This window comes from Mesoplodon densirostris, chromosome 1 (genome assembly GCF_025265405.1).
Source record: "Mesoplodon densirostris isolate mMesDen1 chromosome 1, mMesDen1 primary haplotype, whole genome shotgun sequence".
Lineage (NCBI taxonomy): Eukaryota > Metazoa > Chordata > Mammalia > Artiodactyla > Ziphiidae > Mesoplodon > Mesoplodon densirostris.
In genome coordinates, this window is record NC_082661.1 from 105,837,579 (window position 1) to 105,856,632 (window position 19,054).

General features: G+C 52.3%; 1 protein-coding gene across 1 annotated transcript in view; it reads left to right on the forward strand.

Moving 5' to 3' along the window:
* Positions 1-17,864, forward strand: part of TNIP2 (TNFAIP3 interacting protein 2) — a 32,172-nt gene extending 14,308 nt beyond the window's left edge. Inside the window, 5 exon segments of the mRNA XM_060106879.1 lie at positions 9,734-10,018; positions 11,944-12,033; positions 12,849-13,115; positions 13,221-13,340; positions 14,640-17,864. Coding sequence (XP_059962862.1) covers positions 9,734-10,018; positions 11,944-12,033; positions 12,849-13,115; positions 13,221-13,340; positions 14,640-14,903 — 1,026 coding nt within the window. The 3' untranslated portion in view covers positions 14,904-17,864.
* Positions 17,865-19,054: the final 1,190 nt, after the last annotated feature.

Consider the following 19,054-nt stretch of genomic DNA (forward strand, 5'->3'; position numbering starts at 1 on the left):
TCTCACTGTTGCGGCCTCTCTTGTTGCGGAGCACAGGCTCCAGACGTGCAGGCTCAGTAGTTGTGGCTCACGGGCCCAGTTGCTCTGCGGCATGTGGGATCTTCCCAGACCAGGGCTCGAACCCGTATCCCCTGCATTGGCAGGCAGATTCTCAAGCACTGTGCCACCAGGGAAGCCCTTCCAATTCTTAACCACTGGACCACTAGGGAGGTCCCCAGCTGTTTTTTTTCTTTTAGCACTTGAATATATAGGCCCACTGCCTCTGGCTTCCAAAGTGTCTGATGAGAAATCTGCTAATAATCGTATTAAGGATCTCTTCTATGTGACATGTTGCTTCTCTCTTGCTTCTTTCAAGATTCCTCTTTTTATCTTTTGCTTTCTAAAGTTTGATTATAATGTGTCTTGGTCTTTTTGACTTCATCGTACTTGGAGTTTATTGAGCTTCTTGGATGTTTAGATTCATGTCTTTCATCACATTTGGGAAGTTTTCAACCATTATTTCTTACTTACTTACTTATTTATTTCTGTGTTGTGTCTTCATTGCAGTGCATGGGCTTCTCATTGCTGTGGCTTCTCTTGTTGTGGTGCACAGGCTCTAGGCACATGGACTCAGTAGTTGTGGCTCACAGGCTCTAGAGCGCAGGCTCAGTAGTTGTGGCGCATGGGCTTAGTTGCTCTGCGGCATGTGGGATCTTCCCGGACCAGGGCTCGAACCTGTGTCCCCTGCATTGGCAGACGGATTCTTAACCACTGCACCACCAGGGAAGCCCTAGCCATTATTTCTTCAAGTATTCTTTCTACCCCTTTCTCTCTCGCTTCTCCTTCTGGGACTTCCACAATACGTATGTTAGTCTGCTTAATGGTGTCCCACAGGACCCTTAGGCTCTGTTTACTTTCCTTGAATCTTGATAATTTTCATTGTCCTGTTTTCAAGTTTGCTGATTCTTCTCCTGATCAAATCTGCCTTTGAGTACCTCCAGTGAATTTTAAAATTTCAGTTAATGTACTTTTTAGCTCCACAATTTTTTTGGTTTCTTTTTAGGTTTTCTGTTTCTTTATTCGTATTTCCATTTTATTCCTACATTGCTTTCTTGACTTTCTCCATATCTTCTTTTAGTATATTGAGCATCTTTAACATGGTTGTTTTAGAGTCCTCGTCTAGAAGATCCACCATCAGGTTTTTTTCAGGGACAGCTTCTGTTGATTTATTTTTTCCTTTGAATGGGCCATATTTTCCTGTGTCTTTGAGTGCCTTTTTTGTTGTTGCTGTTTAAAACTGGACATTTGGGGGCTTACCTGGTGGTGCAGTGGTTGAGAATCTGCCTGCTAATGCAGGGGACATCGGTTCGAGCCCTGGTCTGGGAGGATCCCACATATCGTGGAGCAACTAGGCCCATGAGGCACAACTACTGAGCCTGCGCGTCTGGAGCCTGTGCTCTGCAACAAGAGAGGCCGCAATAGTGAGAGGCTGGCACACCGCGATGAAGAGTGGCCCCCGCTTGCCACAACTAGAGAAAGCCCTCGTACAGAAACGAAGACCCAACACAGCAAAAATAAATAAATAAATTAATAAACTCCTACCCCCAACATCTAAAATAAATAAATAAATAAAACTGGACGTTTGGATCTAATAATGTGGTATCTTGGAAATCAGATTACTCTCCTTGCCTAGGATTTGCTGTTTTTGTTTTTCTTTGGTTGTTGTATATTGTCTCTGTACCAAGGATCAGCCTGAGGCATAAATTAAGGTTTTCTCAGCCTGTAACTGGGAATGTGTGGTCACTTTCAAGTTTTCCCCTTTTATGTAGTTGCTTTTGAATATCATAATCTTTAACGTGTGGCTCCCTAAAGCAGAAAAAGAAAAATTAAAAGGGGAAGGAAAGGGCACTGGCCCTTTAAATCCCGTAGCACTTTAGCTGGAGGGGGAGGGTCCTGTAGCAATGGGGGAGGTGCAACAATGGCCGCCTGCCTGTTTGGCTGCATCTCTGTGATCAGAAGCAGGACACAGTGGTCAGAGCACAGATACCCAGTATTTGGAGGACAGGGTCTTTTTTGCCCACCTTGGCTCCTGCAAGCTGTGTGCAGGCTGTTCCAGAACAGGTGTATGGCCTCCAGTGGCATGGCTAGGGGTGGGATGGGTAGCTACTATTGTAGGAAGAGCTGAAATTGAATGAAATTAACCTCAATTTACTGTCCAAGTGCTTATATGGAAGTTGCAAGTCTTTAGGACCTGTGATCCAAAATAGTCACACTAGACAGATTTCTGCCATTGCACTGTTTTTTAGGTGAGGAGAAGATTCCCGGTGCTCCCTCCTCTGCCATATTCCCAGAACCTTCCAGGCTGTGCTCATTTTTGTCCGTACCTGTTTGCCTGCTCCCCCCTGCACTCTTCCAGTGGGAAGGAGGTGTGCTGCGTCCTCATCAGTGCCTCCCCTGGTACATCTTCAGTGCATGGCACTTGTGGTGAAGGCCCAGTGAACTGACTTTTCTTAAATTCCCTGCTTGCTCCTGTTATCTCACTCCCCCTTCAGCTGCTGGTTTCAAGGTAACCATGGGCTGGGCTGCATTCTGCACATGGCCAGCCACTGAGGGCTGCCCAGGAAGGAGAGAGAAGAGGACTGTGCTGGGCTGGATAGTGTCTCCCCCAAATTCCTTTCCACCTGGAACCTGTGATTATGAGCTTATTTGGAAGTAGGGCCTTTGCAGGGGTGATAAATTGAAGTGAAGCCATATTGGCCTGGGTGGACCCTAATCCAGTGACTGGTGTCCGTATAAGACAGCCATATGAAGATGGGGGCAGAGACTGGAGTGAGGCATCTACAAGCCGAGGGTTACCAGCAACCCGCAGAAGCTGGAAGAGATGAGGAAGCATTCTTCCCTAGAGTCCCGGAAGGCACGTGGCCTGCTGACACCTGGATTTTGGACCTCTAGCCTGTGAGAGGATACATTTCTGTTGTTTTAAGTTACCTAGTTTGTGGACTTTGTTATGGCAGCCCGAGCAGACTAATAAAGGGATGAAGTCCAAGAGGCTATGCCTCCTTTTTTTTTTTTTTTTTTTTTTTTTTTCAGTACGCGGGCCTCTCTCTGCTGTGGCCTCTCCCGTTGCGGAGCACAGGCTCCGGACGTGTGGGCTCAGCGGCCATGGCTCACGGGCCCAGCCACTCCACGGCATGTGGGATCTTCCCGGACCGGGGCACGAACCCATGTCCGCTCCATTGGCAGGCGGACTCTCAACCACTGCACCACCAGGGAAGCCCTACGCCTCTTATTTTTAAGGTTGATCCACAAGACTGTTAATAGAATTCCTCACACTTTTGTATCCTGAGAATGAAGCCATGGGAGTTTAGGTCCCAGTGACAGGGTCTCCGAGGGGTCATTGGCCATTTGCTGACTTCTGTGCATCACGTCTGTGTGTGTAATGCCGGGATTCTAGGACAGGCCTTGCTTTTTTTTTTTTTTTTTTTCCGGTATGCGGGCCTCTCACTGTTGTGGCCTCTCCCGTTGCAGAGCACAGGCTCCGGACGCGCAGGCTCAGCGGCCATGGCTCACGGGCCCACTCCGCGGCATGTGGGATCCTCCCAGACCGGGGCATGAACCCGTATCCCCTGCATCGGCAGGCGGACTCTCAACCACTGCGCCACCAGGGAAGCCCAGGCCTTGCTTTTTGACAACAGTGGTCTATGTTCTGTATCCTAAGAACTGTTACTGATTGGACAAGGGCACTTAGCCAGATGAGCCATTACGTGTCTCTCCAACTTCAGAGCAAGCAACGAGTGCCCAAAACTGGGGGCTCCAGGGGTCCTGGGGCCTCTTACACTGCGGTGGGGAGGGCAGGTCAGGCAGCCCTTTTCGAGGGTGGGTTGCCCTACAGTGCAGTGCACCGCCTCCCTGTAGTCTTACCTTTGTTTCTCTACCTCTGGCAGCTTCCCAGCGGTGAGGGAAAAAGCCAGCCCCAAGTATGGTATATGTTGTCACCCAGCAAGTCTCCACGAGAGCCAGATCATTTCTAAAGTAGTGTTTGAAAGGAGGTTTTTAAGACAGACAATAAGGGCCTGTGAGTCCTTCCGATTCAACTAATCTCACCACCAGAGTCAGCTGCGTGTTTGTGGTTTTCAGTCTCTGTGTTGTAAACAGGTTGAGAACAGGGCCCAGGTCCTGGCCATTGTACCCTCCAGTCTTCTTCTCAGACATTTACTGGGGATCCTCATGGGGCTGGGCTGGACCCAGGGCTGGGGTGTGGCGACGAGAGAGTGTGTCCTTGGGAAGCTCCAATGAGCCCCCGAAGCCCGGGGACCTTCTGCCCCATTGTTTCTCTTCCTGTGTCCGTTTGACCAGCAAGGAAAGATGCTCGGAAATCAGGTGTTGTTTGAAGTCCCCCAGCCTCAGAGGGTGCGCGGGAGCTGTGGTAGGTGGAGGTGTCGAGGCTGGGGTGCCACTGCCTCCTTACCTGGGCACTCCAGCAGCCACCTGGATCCCGTGAGCCTCAGTTTGCCCATCTGTGGGATGGGAGACATGATAGCAGCTGTCTCGTAGGATGTATGGAGACTGCATGGTTGGTGCATTTGCTGCTGCTGCTGTCAGTGCAGTTATCTTAGGGACTTAGAAGTCTGTGAAATGTATGATTCCATGGGAGACCAGCCTTCACTGGTATTACAGACTTTCTATCTGTGTTTGTATTGGACGTATTTGTATATATATTGATACCTCTTCTGTATGCATAACATGTATTTACTCTGAATACACTTCAGTATCAGATAAAGACAAGGATAGAGACGTTTCTCTGTTGCGCTGTTGAAATCACAGCTTTTTTTTTTTTTGTGGTACACGGCCTTCTCACTGTTGTGGCCTCTCCCGTTGCGGAGCACAGGCTCCGGACGCGCAGGATCAGCGGCCATGGCTCACGGGCCCAGCCGCTCTGCGGCATGTGCGATCTTCCCAGACCGGGGCTCGAACCCGTGTGCCCTGCATCAGCAGGCAGACTCCCAACCAGTGCGCCACCAGGGAAGCCCTGAAATCACAGCTTTTGATTTGAATAGCTCTAAAATGTAATGAAAGTCCACTCTCAGGGCAGGTCTCTCTTTACCATCCGTGTCTGCTCCAGGTACACTTCTGAGCCACTGTGGAGGGTGACTAGGCCCAGCTCGGGGGAGTGTGGCAGGTCTGTCCCACCAGTAGTGACAAGGCCACCCCAGAGCTGTGATGCAGGCAGGGGAAGACGAGTCCAGGCGATGGGTGGGCCGTGGCGGGCCTGGCATCTGTGACACTGTGGAGGGAGGTAAGGACGTGGGACAGGGGCCTTGACCAGCTGGCACTGCCTTCAAAAGCGGCCAGTTTTTAAAGAGAACAAATAAATCCAAGGCCAGGAAACAATCAGCAGGGAGAGCCTGAGCTTTCGTTGGGGTTTGGCGTTCTTTTTCCTGTTTATAGTATTTTATGCTAAAAAGGCTATAGTTGGTTCTCAGCTGTGTAAATGCCCCATCGCACTGTCTGGACGTGGCTTCACCCAGACCAAGTGACTTGGCACCAGCTGGCAGCCCCAGCTATGTGGACAGGCTCAGAAGGCCATGCGTGGTGGCCCCCAGCACCCCCTTCCCAGTCCTGCGGGTGCAGCCTGGTGCTGAAGGGCCGTCTGCTGGGAGGAGGTATGGATGCCGACCGGCCAGCTTGCAGAGAGAGGCCTCTTCTCCTCCTTTGGTTCAGGGGTGAGGTCGTCGGGGCCAAAAGGTGGAAAAATGAAAGTAATGACCTTCCAAGAGTGGATCTCCCCTGGCTTGACTGGCACCCCTGAGCCTGTGACATCTGTGAGTCGAGGGCAGGGAGGTGTGATGCGTGATGCCAACGCCACACGCCTTGGGGCGGAAGTCCCAGTTGACGGGCTCATTCCCAGTGATGTGTCACACCCGTCGTCACCAGTCCTGCTACTTCTTCCGCACTTGGTGGTGGACGTTTCCCACTTGCCGGGGCCTGACCTCCTCATCTCCCCCGCCGCCCTCACGGTCTGCCTCGCCATCTGCCAGGCCTCTGCTCTTTCCTGTTTTGAGTCCCTGTTGTGAAGTGCAGCCTCTTCCTCTAGGCCTTTGCTAAGAGAGCCGAACCGGTCATTCTAACTGCAGTTTTTCTTCTTTCCTCTCTTTCTGTTCATTTCTAGAGCGAAGTCCAAGGAAAATGGGAAGGAGAGGACTCTTAAACATTCCCTGAGGGAATTCCCTGGGGGGTGTCCAGTGGTTAGGACCCGGCGCTTTCACTGCCAAGGGCCTGGGTTCGATCCCTGGTCGGGGAACTAAGATCCTGCAAGCCACGCAGTGTGGCCAAAAAAAAATTTTTTTTTCCTGAGAGAGGGCGAGGTTTCCAGAATGTTTTCTGGGTCACCTGGTTGGAGTGATTCGGTCACATGCTGGGCTTATCCATGGATTGGTTATCACAGCTTGCACGGGGTGTCTGGGTGCAGGAGCGCGGGGAGCAGCCCTTGCCTCGTGGATATGCGCGGGCCCAGGGAGCCAGGCTGGGACCCGGAGACTGGCTGTGTTCCTGAGGTCCACCACTTATTGTTTTATTAATTTATTTTGTTGAGGTATAGTTGATTTACAGTGTTGCATTAATTTCTACTATACAGCAAAGTGATTCAGTGACACACACACACACGTACATACATACATTCTTTTTTGTATTCTCTTTCATTACGGTTTGTCACAGGATATTGAATATAGTTCCCTGTGCTATCCAGTAGGACCTGGTCGTTTACCCATTCTCTATATAATAATGTGCACCTGCTAACCCCAAACTCCCAATCCATCCCTCCGCCTTGGCCACCACAAGTCTGCTCTCTATGTCTGTGGGTCTGTTTCTGTTTCGTAGGTAAGTTCATTTGTGCCACATTTTAGATTCCACATATAAAGTGATACGATATGGTATTTGTCTTTCTCTTTCTGACTTTATTTACTATGATAATCGCTAGGTCCATCCCACCAATTACTTCTTAACCCCAGTATTAAACACAATCCCAGCCATGTGACTTCTGGGCATTTATCCCGTGGCTGTATTTGCATAAGGGCACAAGGAAGCAGCCACATGTCTCCCAGCTGGAGGTGTGTGTTCAGTAAATCTGGAATCTGTCGTGAAGCTCCAGGCTGTGGCTGAAAAGAACAAGGCAGGTTCTGTGCTGCTGTGGAATAAGGTATATTGTGCTAAGGAGGAAAAAAGCAAGGTGTCGGACAGTGTTGTAGCATCTGTTTGTATAAAAATACATGTGTTACAGATGCTTATAAACACTCTGGAAAGGTCCGTGCCCAAATAGTGAGTGGTTGCCTCTAGAGAGTGAAGCTGGGGGCAGAGGGGCTGTGGGAGAAAGGAATTTAAGTTTTCATTTGATTTCCTTCTGTATGTTTGAAGTTTTTATAACCACGCACATGTTTTTGTTTTAAAGCAGTTAAGAGAGTAGTAATTCAGGGTTCCGTTAGTAATATTGGCCCTGTATTCCATTCCACTGTGGTAAGAAGGTTCTCGGTTCTTGGTGTCCATCCCTCCTCGTGAGCACGCAGGAGGTGAGCTTGAGCACTTCCCCGAGTGGAGCCCAGATCCTTCTCCTGCCACTTCCTCACGTGGAGCTCAGGCTCAACCCTGGCTTCAGAAGCTGTTTTTTCATTTGTAGGATGGACTGGTTCATCCTGCTTTACCTCCCTTATGTACTGTTTATGCTGGTGATTACTTTGAAAATGGGAAAGCACAAAACTAAGGTTGGGTTTAAAGTAAATTGTAATTTTAAGGACTTTTTAAAAAAATTAATTGGGGTTGGGTATATTAGTTTCGTAGAACTGCTGTAACAAAGTACCATAAACTGGGTGGTTTACAACAACAGATGCTTCATCTTTCGGTGTTCTAGAGGCCAGAAGCCCAAAATCAGGGTGTCGTTGGCAGAGATGTGCTCCCTCCGAGGCTCTGGGGGAGGGCCCTTCTTTTTCTCTTTAAGCTTCCAGTGGCTGTCGGCATCCCTGGTGTTCTTTGGCTTGCGGACACATCACTCTAGTCTCTGCCTCTGTCGACATGTGTGGCCTTCTTCTGTATCTGTGTCCATGTTACCTTCTTCTTATGAGGACGCTAGTCATTGGATTAGGGTCCATTCTAATCCAGTATGACTTCATCTTAGCTCAGTGCATCTTCACAGACCCTATTTCTAAGTAAAGTCACATTCCCAAGTATCGGGGGTTAGGGCGTGGGCATATCTTTTGGGGGGCTACCCACTGCAGTGGAGTTTCTACCCTTCCCATCAAGAAGTATTTGGAATTGCCGCACTTAGTAATTTGATGATGTAAAATCTAACATCATGAATTTGCTCGATGTCGGAGACCGTCCTGGATCTGCAGGCAAGGCCTAGCACAGCTAGGCCTCCCAGCACAGCTGGTGGAAAATGCAGTATGAGAAAGCAAAGCTTCTCACACCAAGGACCTGGGAAAATAATGCAGTTAAAGTTAATTGGAATTGTTTGTATGATGTTCATGTCTAAAGTTCTGGGGGCTTCCCCAAAACAAGGTAATAGATGCTTTTCCCAAGGGAAAAAGATAGATGTGTCACATTTACCAATATTGGCCTGAATGGAGGGCAGGAGCATATAAAGCAGAGAGTACCTATAATAGCATGGACATAGGAATAAATGTAGGGCAAGCCATATTTTGTAAATACTTTCTTAACCATCCAGACATGCCCCCTATTACAGTTAAGTGCCCACCAATTCATCAGAGAAAATTAAAGACCTTTAGGAATGAGGAAGAAATAGCAAAATGGAAAAAGAAGTTAGGAGATAATTACTATGTTAAGACAGGTTAAATATCTAACCAATGTCTAGACTGTGGTGACCATTAATATGACATTAGAATGTTAAGACCTGTGTAATCTTTATATACGCTAATAAAAGAACCGAACATCTTGGACCCTGAACTTTATAATAATGAAAAGGACATGATGTTAACATCTTGAAACGGAAACCAAAAGACCATATTCAATAGAACTGGACGTAACAGCTGTGAGTAAAACGTGCCAATACCAGAAACTGAGAAACCAAGAAAAGTTCAAAGGACTCATATTCATATAACCACAAACAAGAGAGTTTTGCGACATGTAATGACCTAATGTTACCCCTATTATGCCTAAGGTAAAATGAAAGTGTATAAAAGAACCCTGTGCCATATAATAAATTGGCAGAATCTGCATGCACCTAGGAGTGTCGTGTACTCTGTCCGCGCCGACTCCGTCTTCCCCTCAGGCAACGCCTGTCCCGCTGGAGCAGGACTCCGGCAGCTCATGAAAATAGAATTTTAGATGAAGTTTCAGATAGAACTTTATTGGCTGAAAACTCCAAAGTTAATTATTCGTTCAGAAGCCAACCTCCAAATGAGCGCGTTTATTACCTAGTGATAGGTGTCTGTGCCGGACTTTCTTCTGCTCTATGAATGTTTGTTCTTTTTTTTTTTTTTTCCTTTTTGCGTTATGTGGGCCTCTCACTGTTGTGGCCTCTCCCGCTGCGGAGCACAGGCTCCGGATGCGCAGGCCCAGCGGCCATGGCTCACGGGCCCAGCCGCTCCGTGGCATATGGGATCCTCCCAGACCGGGGCACGAACCCGTATCCCCTGCATCGGCAGGCGGACTCTCAACCACTGCGCCACCAGGGAGGCCCTGAATGTTTGTTCTTGATATTGCTTCTTTTAGTCAAATCAACTGTGCTTTTAAATCTTCCCCTTAGGAAATCGAGAGACTTTCTGAGCAACTAGAAGAAAAAGAGAGGGAGACGCAGCAGCTGTTGAGCCAGCCGGAGCGGGAGCAGAAGGAAGTGGCCCTGCTGAGGAGAAGCGCGGCCCAGAAGGGGCGGGCCCCGGCCGCCAGCGACATTCTGTGCCGCTCCTTGGCCGACGAGACCCATCAGCTGCGGAGGACTCTGGCCGCCACCGCCCACATGTGCCAGCATCTGGTCAAGTGTCTGGATGAATGCCAGTGCGCACAGGGGGACGCGGGGGAGAGGAGCCCTGAGGTAGGCCGTGGTGTCAGCACGCCAGGATACAGACCAAGGTGCAGCAGGAGGTCTCCTCTCGCGCCTCAGGATCCCTCAGCCATCACGGAGGTCGGGGCACCCAGGGCGCCCCCTGCTCTCCACAGTGAGGGTTGCAGCAAAGCCCGTCCATCCGGGGATTTCTTCTAGCATGGTGGAAGGTGCAGAATGTGACAGGGAAGCAGGTGGCCTGCATCACCAGCTGCCACCCCCAGACCTGCAGCTGACCCTGGTCCCCGTGGGGAGATGGCACTGTGGTCTCATCAGTCTTCGCTGAGGACGAAGCAGGCAGAGCAGGGGCGGGAGGGGTGTCCTGAGCAGGTGCTGGCACACGTGCAGGCGGGCGAGGGGCAGCGCCTCCAAAGGCCGCCCAGGGCCAGGCCCCAAACACAGTGAGGAATCGGGCCGGGCGGGCCGGGGCTGGGGAGGGCTCCACGTGTCTGAGCAGGGCTGGCCTCACAGGGGCCCTCCTGCAGGGCGGGTACCCACGTCAGGGACACGGAGCCCTTCTGTGTACCTGGTGCTGTGACCCCTGGCCAGGCCCTAGGTAGGGTGGGGCCAGCAGGGAGGGAGCCGGGCAGGGGACAGGGGGCAGGGGCAGGGGCAGGGGGCAGGGGCCGGGGCGGGGGTCCTACAGGACTGAGTGGAGCTGGGCTGTGGCTGTGTGTGCGGTCTGGTCGGGGAGGGGACAGCGTGGGTTTCAGCGTCAGAATTCCCTACCTGGGAGATCAGGGGGCTCCTGGCTGGGGGTGTTGGGAGCACGGGGCAAGGCTGCCTTCCCTGCCTGTCTGATTCCACCCCCTCCCGGCATGCAGTGCACACGCTGCCCCACCCAGCCCAGGTTACTCTCGTGGGGTCTTTTCCAGGCAGTTCTCTGATCCTCTGAGGCTGCAACCAGGCTGACTCAGAAATGCGGGGGAGGCGGGGACAGGCCCTCCAGCCCCTTAGCAGCAGCTCCACTGGGAAGCCCGCTGGGGAGAACCTCGGTCTGAGAACCGGTCTGAGAACTGTCCGTCTCCACGGGTGGATTCCACGAAAAGGGAACCTCAGAAAGCACACAGGCATATTTCAGATACCACAGTGCTCTCTGGGGGCAGGCTGTGTTCTCGTCTGAGTTTGAGTCACTGTGTCATTTCCCTCTGGGGATTTGAACACAGCTGCCTGGGCAGGGGTGGGGCTGGGGCTCTTAACAGGCTCTACATCGGCGTCACTTCTCAGCCCTGGACTTGGGTGAGTCACCGGGGTTTCCCGGTGCCCGCTGGGTTAGGACATGTAGTTCCTTTGTCATTCGAGGGGAATTCTCAAAAATAAGGGCACCAGCATACAGCCCACTGTACTGTTAAATGCACTGAATTTCTAGGATTCAGATGGACTTTTCAGCTAGTTCTGCCCACCGCTGTTAGGGCTGGTTTGGCAGGTGGGTTTCCAGGCATGACTCCCGAGACCCCGAGTGAGGCACAGGTGGACTGCCGTGTACAGAATCACTGAGGTTAACCCTGCTTGCGTGACGTGACGTGACAGTGTGGTGGGCTCAGAGGGAGGGAGCCGGGTCCCTGGCCGGGCCTGCTTGTGGTGTCCCTTTGGCCCTGGGCTGGAAGGTTCTCTGATGGATGGTGAGATTAAGCTTCCTGCCCTCCCGACTCCCGTGATGATGGAAAGTCTCAGGCATGAGAAGATTGTGCGAGGCTTGGCCCCAGCGTGCGGTGGGCTTGGGCGGGGTGAGGACCACCCCTCCCCCACCCTTGGGAAGGGGCACGTCCTTTCCTGTCTCCGTCCCACCTGCCACAGTGCGGGCTGCAGTGACCATCTGCAACCTCAGTCTCCAGGTGTGGCTTCCTCCCCTCTTGCTGCACACGGCAGTCACGTTCGGTGACACGGTGTCTGCTGTCCGTCCCTTTCTTACGCAGCCAGCGTGTGCAGATGGGGACGGCTCTGTCCACGCGGTTGTTGAGAAGTTACGGGAGGAGAATCGACTGCTGAAGCAGAAGGTGACTCACGTGAGTGTCTGTTAGATGTCACTCGGGAAGAACTTTCCCCTCATGGCCCGCAGATGAGGGTCCTCTCCTCGGCTGTGCCCAGGGGTTGCCCCTGCCCTCAGGCCACTTCGGCTGATACACGCAGTCCCTATAGGCCCGACATATTTGCCTAAAAGGACGTGTAGAAGACGCTTGTCATTCTCCGGCCCCCAAGTTAACTCACATGTGGATAAATGAGGTACAAGAATTACTATCAAGTACAGCTTTTACGGTGGGAAATTGTAGCAAGTCTGCTGCTGTCTCCGGCAGTTGTTTGTGGCCATCGTTGCCATGTCCTAGTGTCCCCTCTGCACAGAGCAAACTGAGACTTTTTTTTTTGGCCTTCATTCCTTTTATTTATTTATTTTTTAAAAATTAATTAATTAATGTATTTATTTTTGGCTGGGTTGGGTCTTCATTGCAGTGCGCGGGCTTCTCATTGCTGTGGCTTCTCTTGTTGCGGAGCACGGGCTCTAGCCGCGCGGGCTTCAGTAGTTGTGGCTCACAGGCTCAGTAGTTGTGGCTCATGGTCTAGAGCGCAGGCTCAGTAGTTGTGGCGCACGGGCTTAATTGCTCCGTGGCATGTGGGATCTTCCCGGACCAGTGCTTGAACCCATGTCCCCTGCGTTGGCAGGCGGATCCTTAACCACTGTGCCACCAGGGAGGTCCCCTGAGGCAACTTTCATTTAAGGGGAAACTCACTCTGCTCCTTGTTGCTAGTGAATAGCTTCACAGTTCAGGTTGGCTTGAGAGCAGCTTCTCAGCCGCCGCCACCGTGAGCGTTCCGGCCTCCTCAGGTGGAAGACCTCAATGCCAAGTGGCAGCGCTACGACGCCAGCAGGGACGAGTATGTGAGGGGGCTCCACGCACAGCTGAGGGGGCTGCAGGCCCCCCTCGAGCCTGAGAGGCCCTCCCCGCCCGAGCTGATGAGGAAGGAGATCTCCCGGCTCAACACACAGTTGGAGGAGAAAATCAACGACTGTGCAGAAGCGAGGCGGGAGCTGGCGGCCGTGAGGAGGGCCCGGGACGCCGCGCTGGAGCGGGTGCAGATGCTGGAGCAGCAGGTGCCCCCCGCCCCGGGGCCGGGTGCTGGGGGGCGCTGGGGGGCTTTCTCCGTCTGAGCAGAAGTGGCGCTGCCGTCTGACGGCTGAGTGTCTGTCTCCTCACAGATCCTCGCGTACAAGGACGACTTCACGTCGGAGAGGGTCGACCGGGAGCGGGCTCAGAGTCGGATCCAGGAGTTGGAGGAACGGGTGGCCTTGCTGCAGCGCCAGGTACCCTGCAAACAGGTAGAATGGAGGCCCATCTCCTCCGGTCCAGGCTGGGCGTTTTCTTCATGTTTCTTTCATCGGTTTCAAGCCCTTCTGCGTCTGCCGAGACCCTGATTCTGTGCTCCGGGCAGAGCCACCGTGCCCGGTGCCTGGGGCCCGGTGGCAGAAAACCTCCCTGTCGTACCGTGTCTGTAGGGGACGTTGGCGTGGTGGCGTGTGACTTCAGGGGTGGCTCTCGGGCCTGTCCTGCACCCAGAGGGCACGTCCTGGGCCTTAGGCTCCCTACTGGGAGCTTCGCACACACGTGTCCCCTCGTCGCTGTGCAGCAGGGACCCTGGTTGCCCTGTCACACACACTCAGCCGCTGAGGCTCCAGGCGTCTGCTGGCGCCCCCCAGCTCACAGCCCCCGTGCACGGAGATGGGCCGTGCAGGCGGGCAGGCCCCACAGCTCACTCTGGGCTCCGTGTTGCCTCGCCACAGGGGCTGCTTCTTGGGAGGCCGGGCCTGGGTGGGAACTGACGGTTTCTCACTGCAGGACCCGGGGCGCCCACACGCCTCTTCCCTGCTCCTTCATGGGTCTGCCCAGAGTACCCGATACACATCCTCCTGGGGGGCTAGCGCCCTGGTGGGGCGGGGATGCCAAGCTGACCCTGGAACTGCCCTTCGTGGTTGGCCTCAGGGCGGCGGGAGCCACCCTTAGTGCCCCGTCCTGCGTGGCTGTGGGCCCCACTGGTTGACAGAAGGGTGGCCCGGCCTGCCGAGGCTCGGGGCCTGTGCACTGAGTGGCCTCTGAGCCCCTTTCAGCTGCAGCCTGTGGCCGCTGAGCTTTGGGAGCACTTGCTCCTGCTCGGCCCCTGGGCGATACCCCGGGGCGGGTGGTGGTGAAGCTGTGGGCCAGGAGCCAGGGTCCCGCCGCCTGGGCTGAGGCTCCCACATGAGGTGTGATGAGCACTGGGGGTCACGGCGCTTCGGGGCTGACGTCGGGGGTGAGCGTGTCGGCCGTGCCACAGGCACCCCTGCTGCCTCCAGAGACCCCCAGCCCCCCCAGGAGGGATGCAGTCTGCACGGCGGCGTGTGGGAGGAGTCTGCTGGGACCGCGGTGGGGGTCGGGGGAGGGGAGCGCCCCCCCTGCCCCCACCCCCAGCTCGGGCCTGTTCCTCTGTGAACACAGGCAGGAGGTTGCTCACGGAGCACGTCCTCATTTGGGCCCCAGCACCAGGCAGAGTGAAGGTGCAAGTCCCACTGCGCAACAGGTGTATGTCTAGTTGCTGGAGCCTGAGGCCAGCCTCATAAGCTGACCCTTTGCCTTTTTTCCAGGATCCTCGAGAGCCAGGCTCTTGCCGGATTCACACTGGGGGCAAAACTCCCGGGTACTTAGAGACTGACACTTCGGAGCTTGTGGCACCCGGTGGCTGGAGGCCTGGGACGGGATCCCAGCGGCCAGAACTCCCCGCAGAGGGCGGGAGCCCCGGAGCAGCCCAGAGAGGCCAGGGGGACCTTCAGTGTCCTCACTGCCTGCAGTGCTTCGGCGACGAGCAGGGGGAGGAGCTCTTGCGGCATGTGGCTGAGTGCTGTCAGTGAGCCCTGCTGGGCCGCCGGCCCGGGGCGCGGGTGGGGGCTCCCAGCACGCAGCATCGAGATGCGGGGCCCCCAGAACAGGCTGGGGGTGCTTCTGAGCCTTCCCCTTGGTCCCGCTTGGGTCAGGGGCACTTCCAGTAGGGCTGGAGGGAGAGGTGGGGTTGGGAGCATTCGTGCCCAGGAGGGCTCAGCCTCGCCTCTGGTGTGGAGTCTGATGTCCGAAGCTGTCAGGCCGAGGCCGTGCGAGATATGGTGTGGGGTTCTCCCGGACCCGCAGGACAGCCCTGCCCCAGCCGCACCTGGGGACGCTGCAGCTCACTGGGACGAGGTGGCTGCCCATGGGAAGTGTGCCCACGCCCACCAGGAGGCGTGCACAGCTGAGCACTGTGCCTGTGCTGAAATAAGGCTGCACTGCAAGAGTGGTTGCTGCATATCCGGAACTTAAACGTGTTTATGTCACATTACTTATTTTTGTAATAAATGCACTTGCTACAGCGACTCCTGAGAGTGTGCGCTGGGGGCTGGGGTGCAGGGACCCGGCAGCATTTCCATCTGGGCCCGAGTTACACCAGCCGGGGAGGAGAAACACACTTTCTTACTGTTTGTTTGTTTGTTAGGGCATCCCGAGGGGGGGTCAGCGGGAGTCCAGCCTGCCCAGCACTCTGCCATCGGCCTGTTTCAGCTCCAGCCAGGATGTGAAGGGCTGGGGGTGAGGTGGGAGGAACCAGGCGCCTGGTGAAGGCAAGTGAGAGGCTTGCAGGGCAAGGACTGCGTGCATAGTCCTGGCGGGGTCAGGGCTGTGTGACTCAAGTTAACCCTCAGAACAGTCGCAGGAGGTAAGTACTTCTATTAGTCACCCTCAACACAGGTGTGGAAGACGAGGCACAGAGGGGTAAGGTCACTTGCCCAAGGTCACAGTAGCAGGGGACAAAGCTAGGATGTAAACCCAGGCCATCTGGCTCCTGAGCCCACATTCTACTTCCCAACACGTGGAGGAGCTGCCGGCATGGTGAAGGGCCAGCATTGGGCACATGTGCTGTCCTTCCTGCCTGGAACACTCGTTCACCCTCTCCACTGGCTAAGTCAGTCCTCCTCCAGTTGTAGTTCAGGCATCAACTCCTCTGTAGGATCCCGCACCCCACTTTACAGGGGCCTGACTGGAAGGGATCAGTCTGTGCGGCGTGGGTGCTAGAACGTCACAGGAAGCCTCCGTCTCACTGTCCTGAGGAGTTGGAGGAGTTTGGAAATAGATGGGGACCTCCCGGAGAGAAGGGAGCTGCAGAAGGGGGAGCCCTCAAATCCTTGGCTGACCCCTGAACTGTGCGAGCTTAGCGTTAAGACCCCAAGAATCCTGGGGCAGGAACAGCGGCTGGAAGGCAGGATGTGCTGAGCAGAGCTCCCAGTGGCTGTCCACCGTAGGGTGGCAGTTCCGAAATTGAGTCCCTTGGGGTTAGAGGGGCTGGAAAACCTTGGTTTTTCCTTTGAAACCCTCGAAGGGCCACATTTTAGGAGTAAAGTTGACATCTTGGGGCCAAAACAAAACAGCGCTGCTCTTCCAGGCAGCCAACCAGTAATTCACTGGCCTGTTGGAACAAAATCCGGCTTTTCTTCAGAGCCAGGACCTTGTACTATATTAACTACAGTCCAATATACAGTAAAAAATCCTAGACATATGGAAAAGCATAATGAAGATATATTCACACAAATACGAGCTAACAAAAATTTATATCCAGCAGATTGTATGACAAGAAAAAAGTATACTATGGAAATTACTCAGGCTAGAGGGAAATGATTCTGGATAAAAACAAGCATAGAAAGGAATGAAGAGTATGGGAATGGGGACTTCCCTTTTGGCATAGTGGTTAAGACTCCGTGCTTCCAATGTAGGGGGCCCGGGTTTGATCCCTGGTCAGGGAACTAGATCCCACATGCATGCTGAAACTAAGAGTTCGCATGCCACAACTAAGGAGCCCACGTGCCACAACTAAGGAGCTGGCAAGCTGCAACTAAGGAGCCCGCAACTAAGACCTGGCGCAACCAAAAAAAAAAGCGTGGGAATGGGTAGATATGAACGAATATTGACTGTTTAAAACAATAATGTCGGGAATTCCCTGGTGGCGCAGTGGTTAAGAATCCTGCCAATGCAGGGGACATGGGTTCAAGCCCTGGTCCAGGAAGATCCCACATGCTGCGGAACAACTAAGCCCGTGCACCACAACTACTGAGCCTGCACTCTAGAGCCCGTGAGCCACAATTACTGAGCCTGCATCCCACAACTACTGAAGCCCACGCGCCTAGAGCCCATGCTCCACAACGAGAGAAGACACTGCAATGAGAAGCCTGTGCACCGCAACCAAGAGTGGCCCCCGCTCGCCTCAACTAGAGAAAGCCCGCGCCCATCAACAAAGACCTAACACAGCAAAACAAAAAACAAAAAAACCCAATAATGTCTTGAGGGTTTTAAAACATGCAAACGTGACCACAAGAACTTTCTAGGTGAGGGACGGGAGTGTTTAATGAACTTATATAAGTGTAGGGTTTTTGCGTTGACTTGTGGTGGACTAATGAACCAAGGAAACATAATCTCTAGGGTAACCACTAAAGTAGTAATGAAAATATCTAATTAGAAAGTTAGGGCTTCCCTGGTGGCACAGTGGTTGAGAGTCCGCCTGCCAATGCAGGGGACACGGGTTCGTGCCCCGGTCCGGGAAGATCCCACATGCCGCGGAGCGGCTGGGCCCGTGAGCCATGGCCTCTGAGCCTGCGTGTCCGGAGCCTGTGCAGTGAGAGGCCCGCGTACTGCAAAAAAAAAAAAAAAAAAGTTAATAGAACAGAAAAATAATGTTTTTATTAATCCAAAGCAAGACAAGTTAGGAGAACCAAAGGGATAAAGGAGAGATGAGACAAAGAAAGCAGCTGGAAGATGGTAGACTTAACCAACTGTATCAGTAATTACATTAAAAATAAATGGATGGTGGGATAGGGAGGGTGGGAGATGCAAGAGGGAAGAGATATGGGAACATATGTATATGTATAACTGATTCACTTTGTTATAAAGCAGAAACTAACACCATTGTAGAACAATTATACTCCAATAAAGATGTTAATAAAAATAAAAATAAACGGACCAAACACTCTGATTGAAAGACAGTGATTGTCATACTGGATGAAAATGAAAGTCTCACCTGTGTGCTCATTAGAAAAGATACACTTATGCCAACATTAACCAAGAAAATGAGAGTGATTATCAGACACAGTGGACTTTTAAGACAAAAAATATTACCAGAAATATAGAGCAACAGTGCATAATGATAAAAGGGTGAATTTATCAGGAATATACAATATACCTAAATTTGTGTAGAGCTAATAATATAAAGCAAAAGAACTAGACAAATGCATAATCACTGTTGGAGATTTGGGCATACCTTTCTCAGTAACTGATAGAAGCAGGGAAAAAAGTAAGGATACAGAAGATTTAACCTATCTACTTGGCCTAATTTCATATGTAGAACCTAAATTACACTGAACAAAAGTTAACTATAATTCTTTTCAGGTGTACATGGAATGCTTCCCAAAGAGACAAATCTGTGGACCATAAATCAAGTCACAACATATTCCAAAAAACCTAATCATTGAATTCATGATCACTGACCATAGTGAAATTAAACCACAACTCAATAACAGAAAGATAACTACTAAATTCCCAACACAGTTCTAAATGATCCATGGGAAAAATAAACACAATGAAGATTAGAAAGTATTTTGAACTGAGTTGAAAATGAAAATACAACTTGCTAAAAATTATGGAATGCAGCTAAAGCAGTGATCAGGGGGAATGTATTAGCTCCAAAGGCATATATTAGAAATGAAGAGAGGTTAAACTTCAGTGATCCAAGTGCTCATCACAAGAAGCTAGGAAAAGAACCACAAATTAGGGACTTCCTTGGTGGTCCAATGGTTAAGAATTCACCTTCTAATGCAGGGGATGCAGGTTCGATCCCTGGTCAGGGAGCTAAGATGCCAGCCACATGCTGTGGGGCAACTAAGCCCCTGTGCCACAACTACTGAGCCCACATGCTCTGGAGCCTGCGTGCCACAACAAAGACCCGACGTAGCCAAATAATAAAATTTAAAAAATAAAAACTGCAAATTAA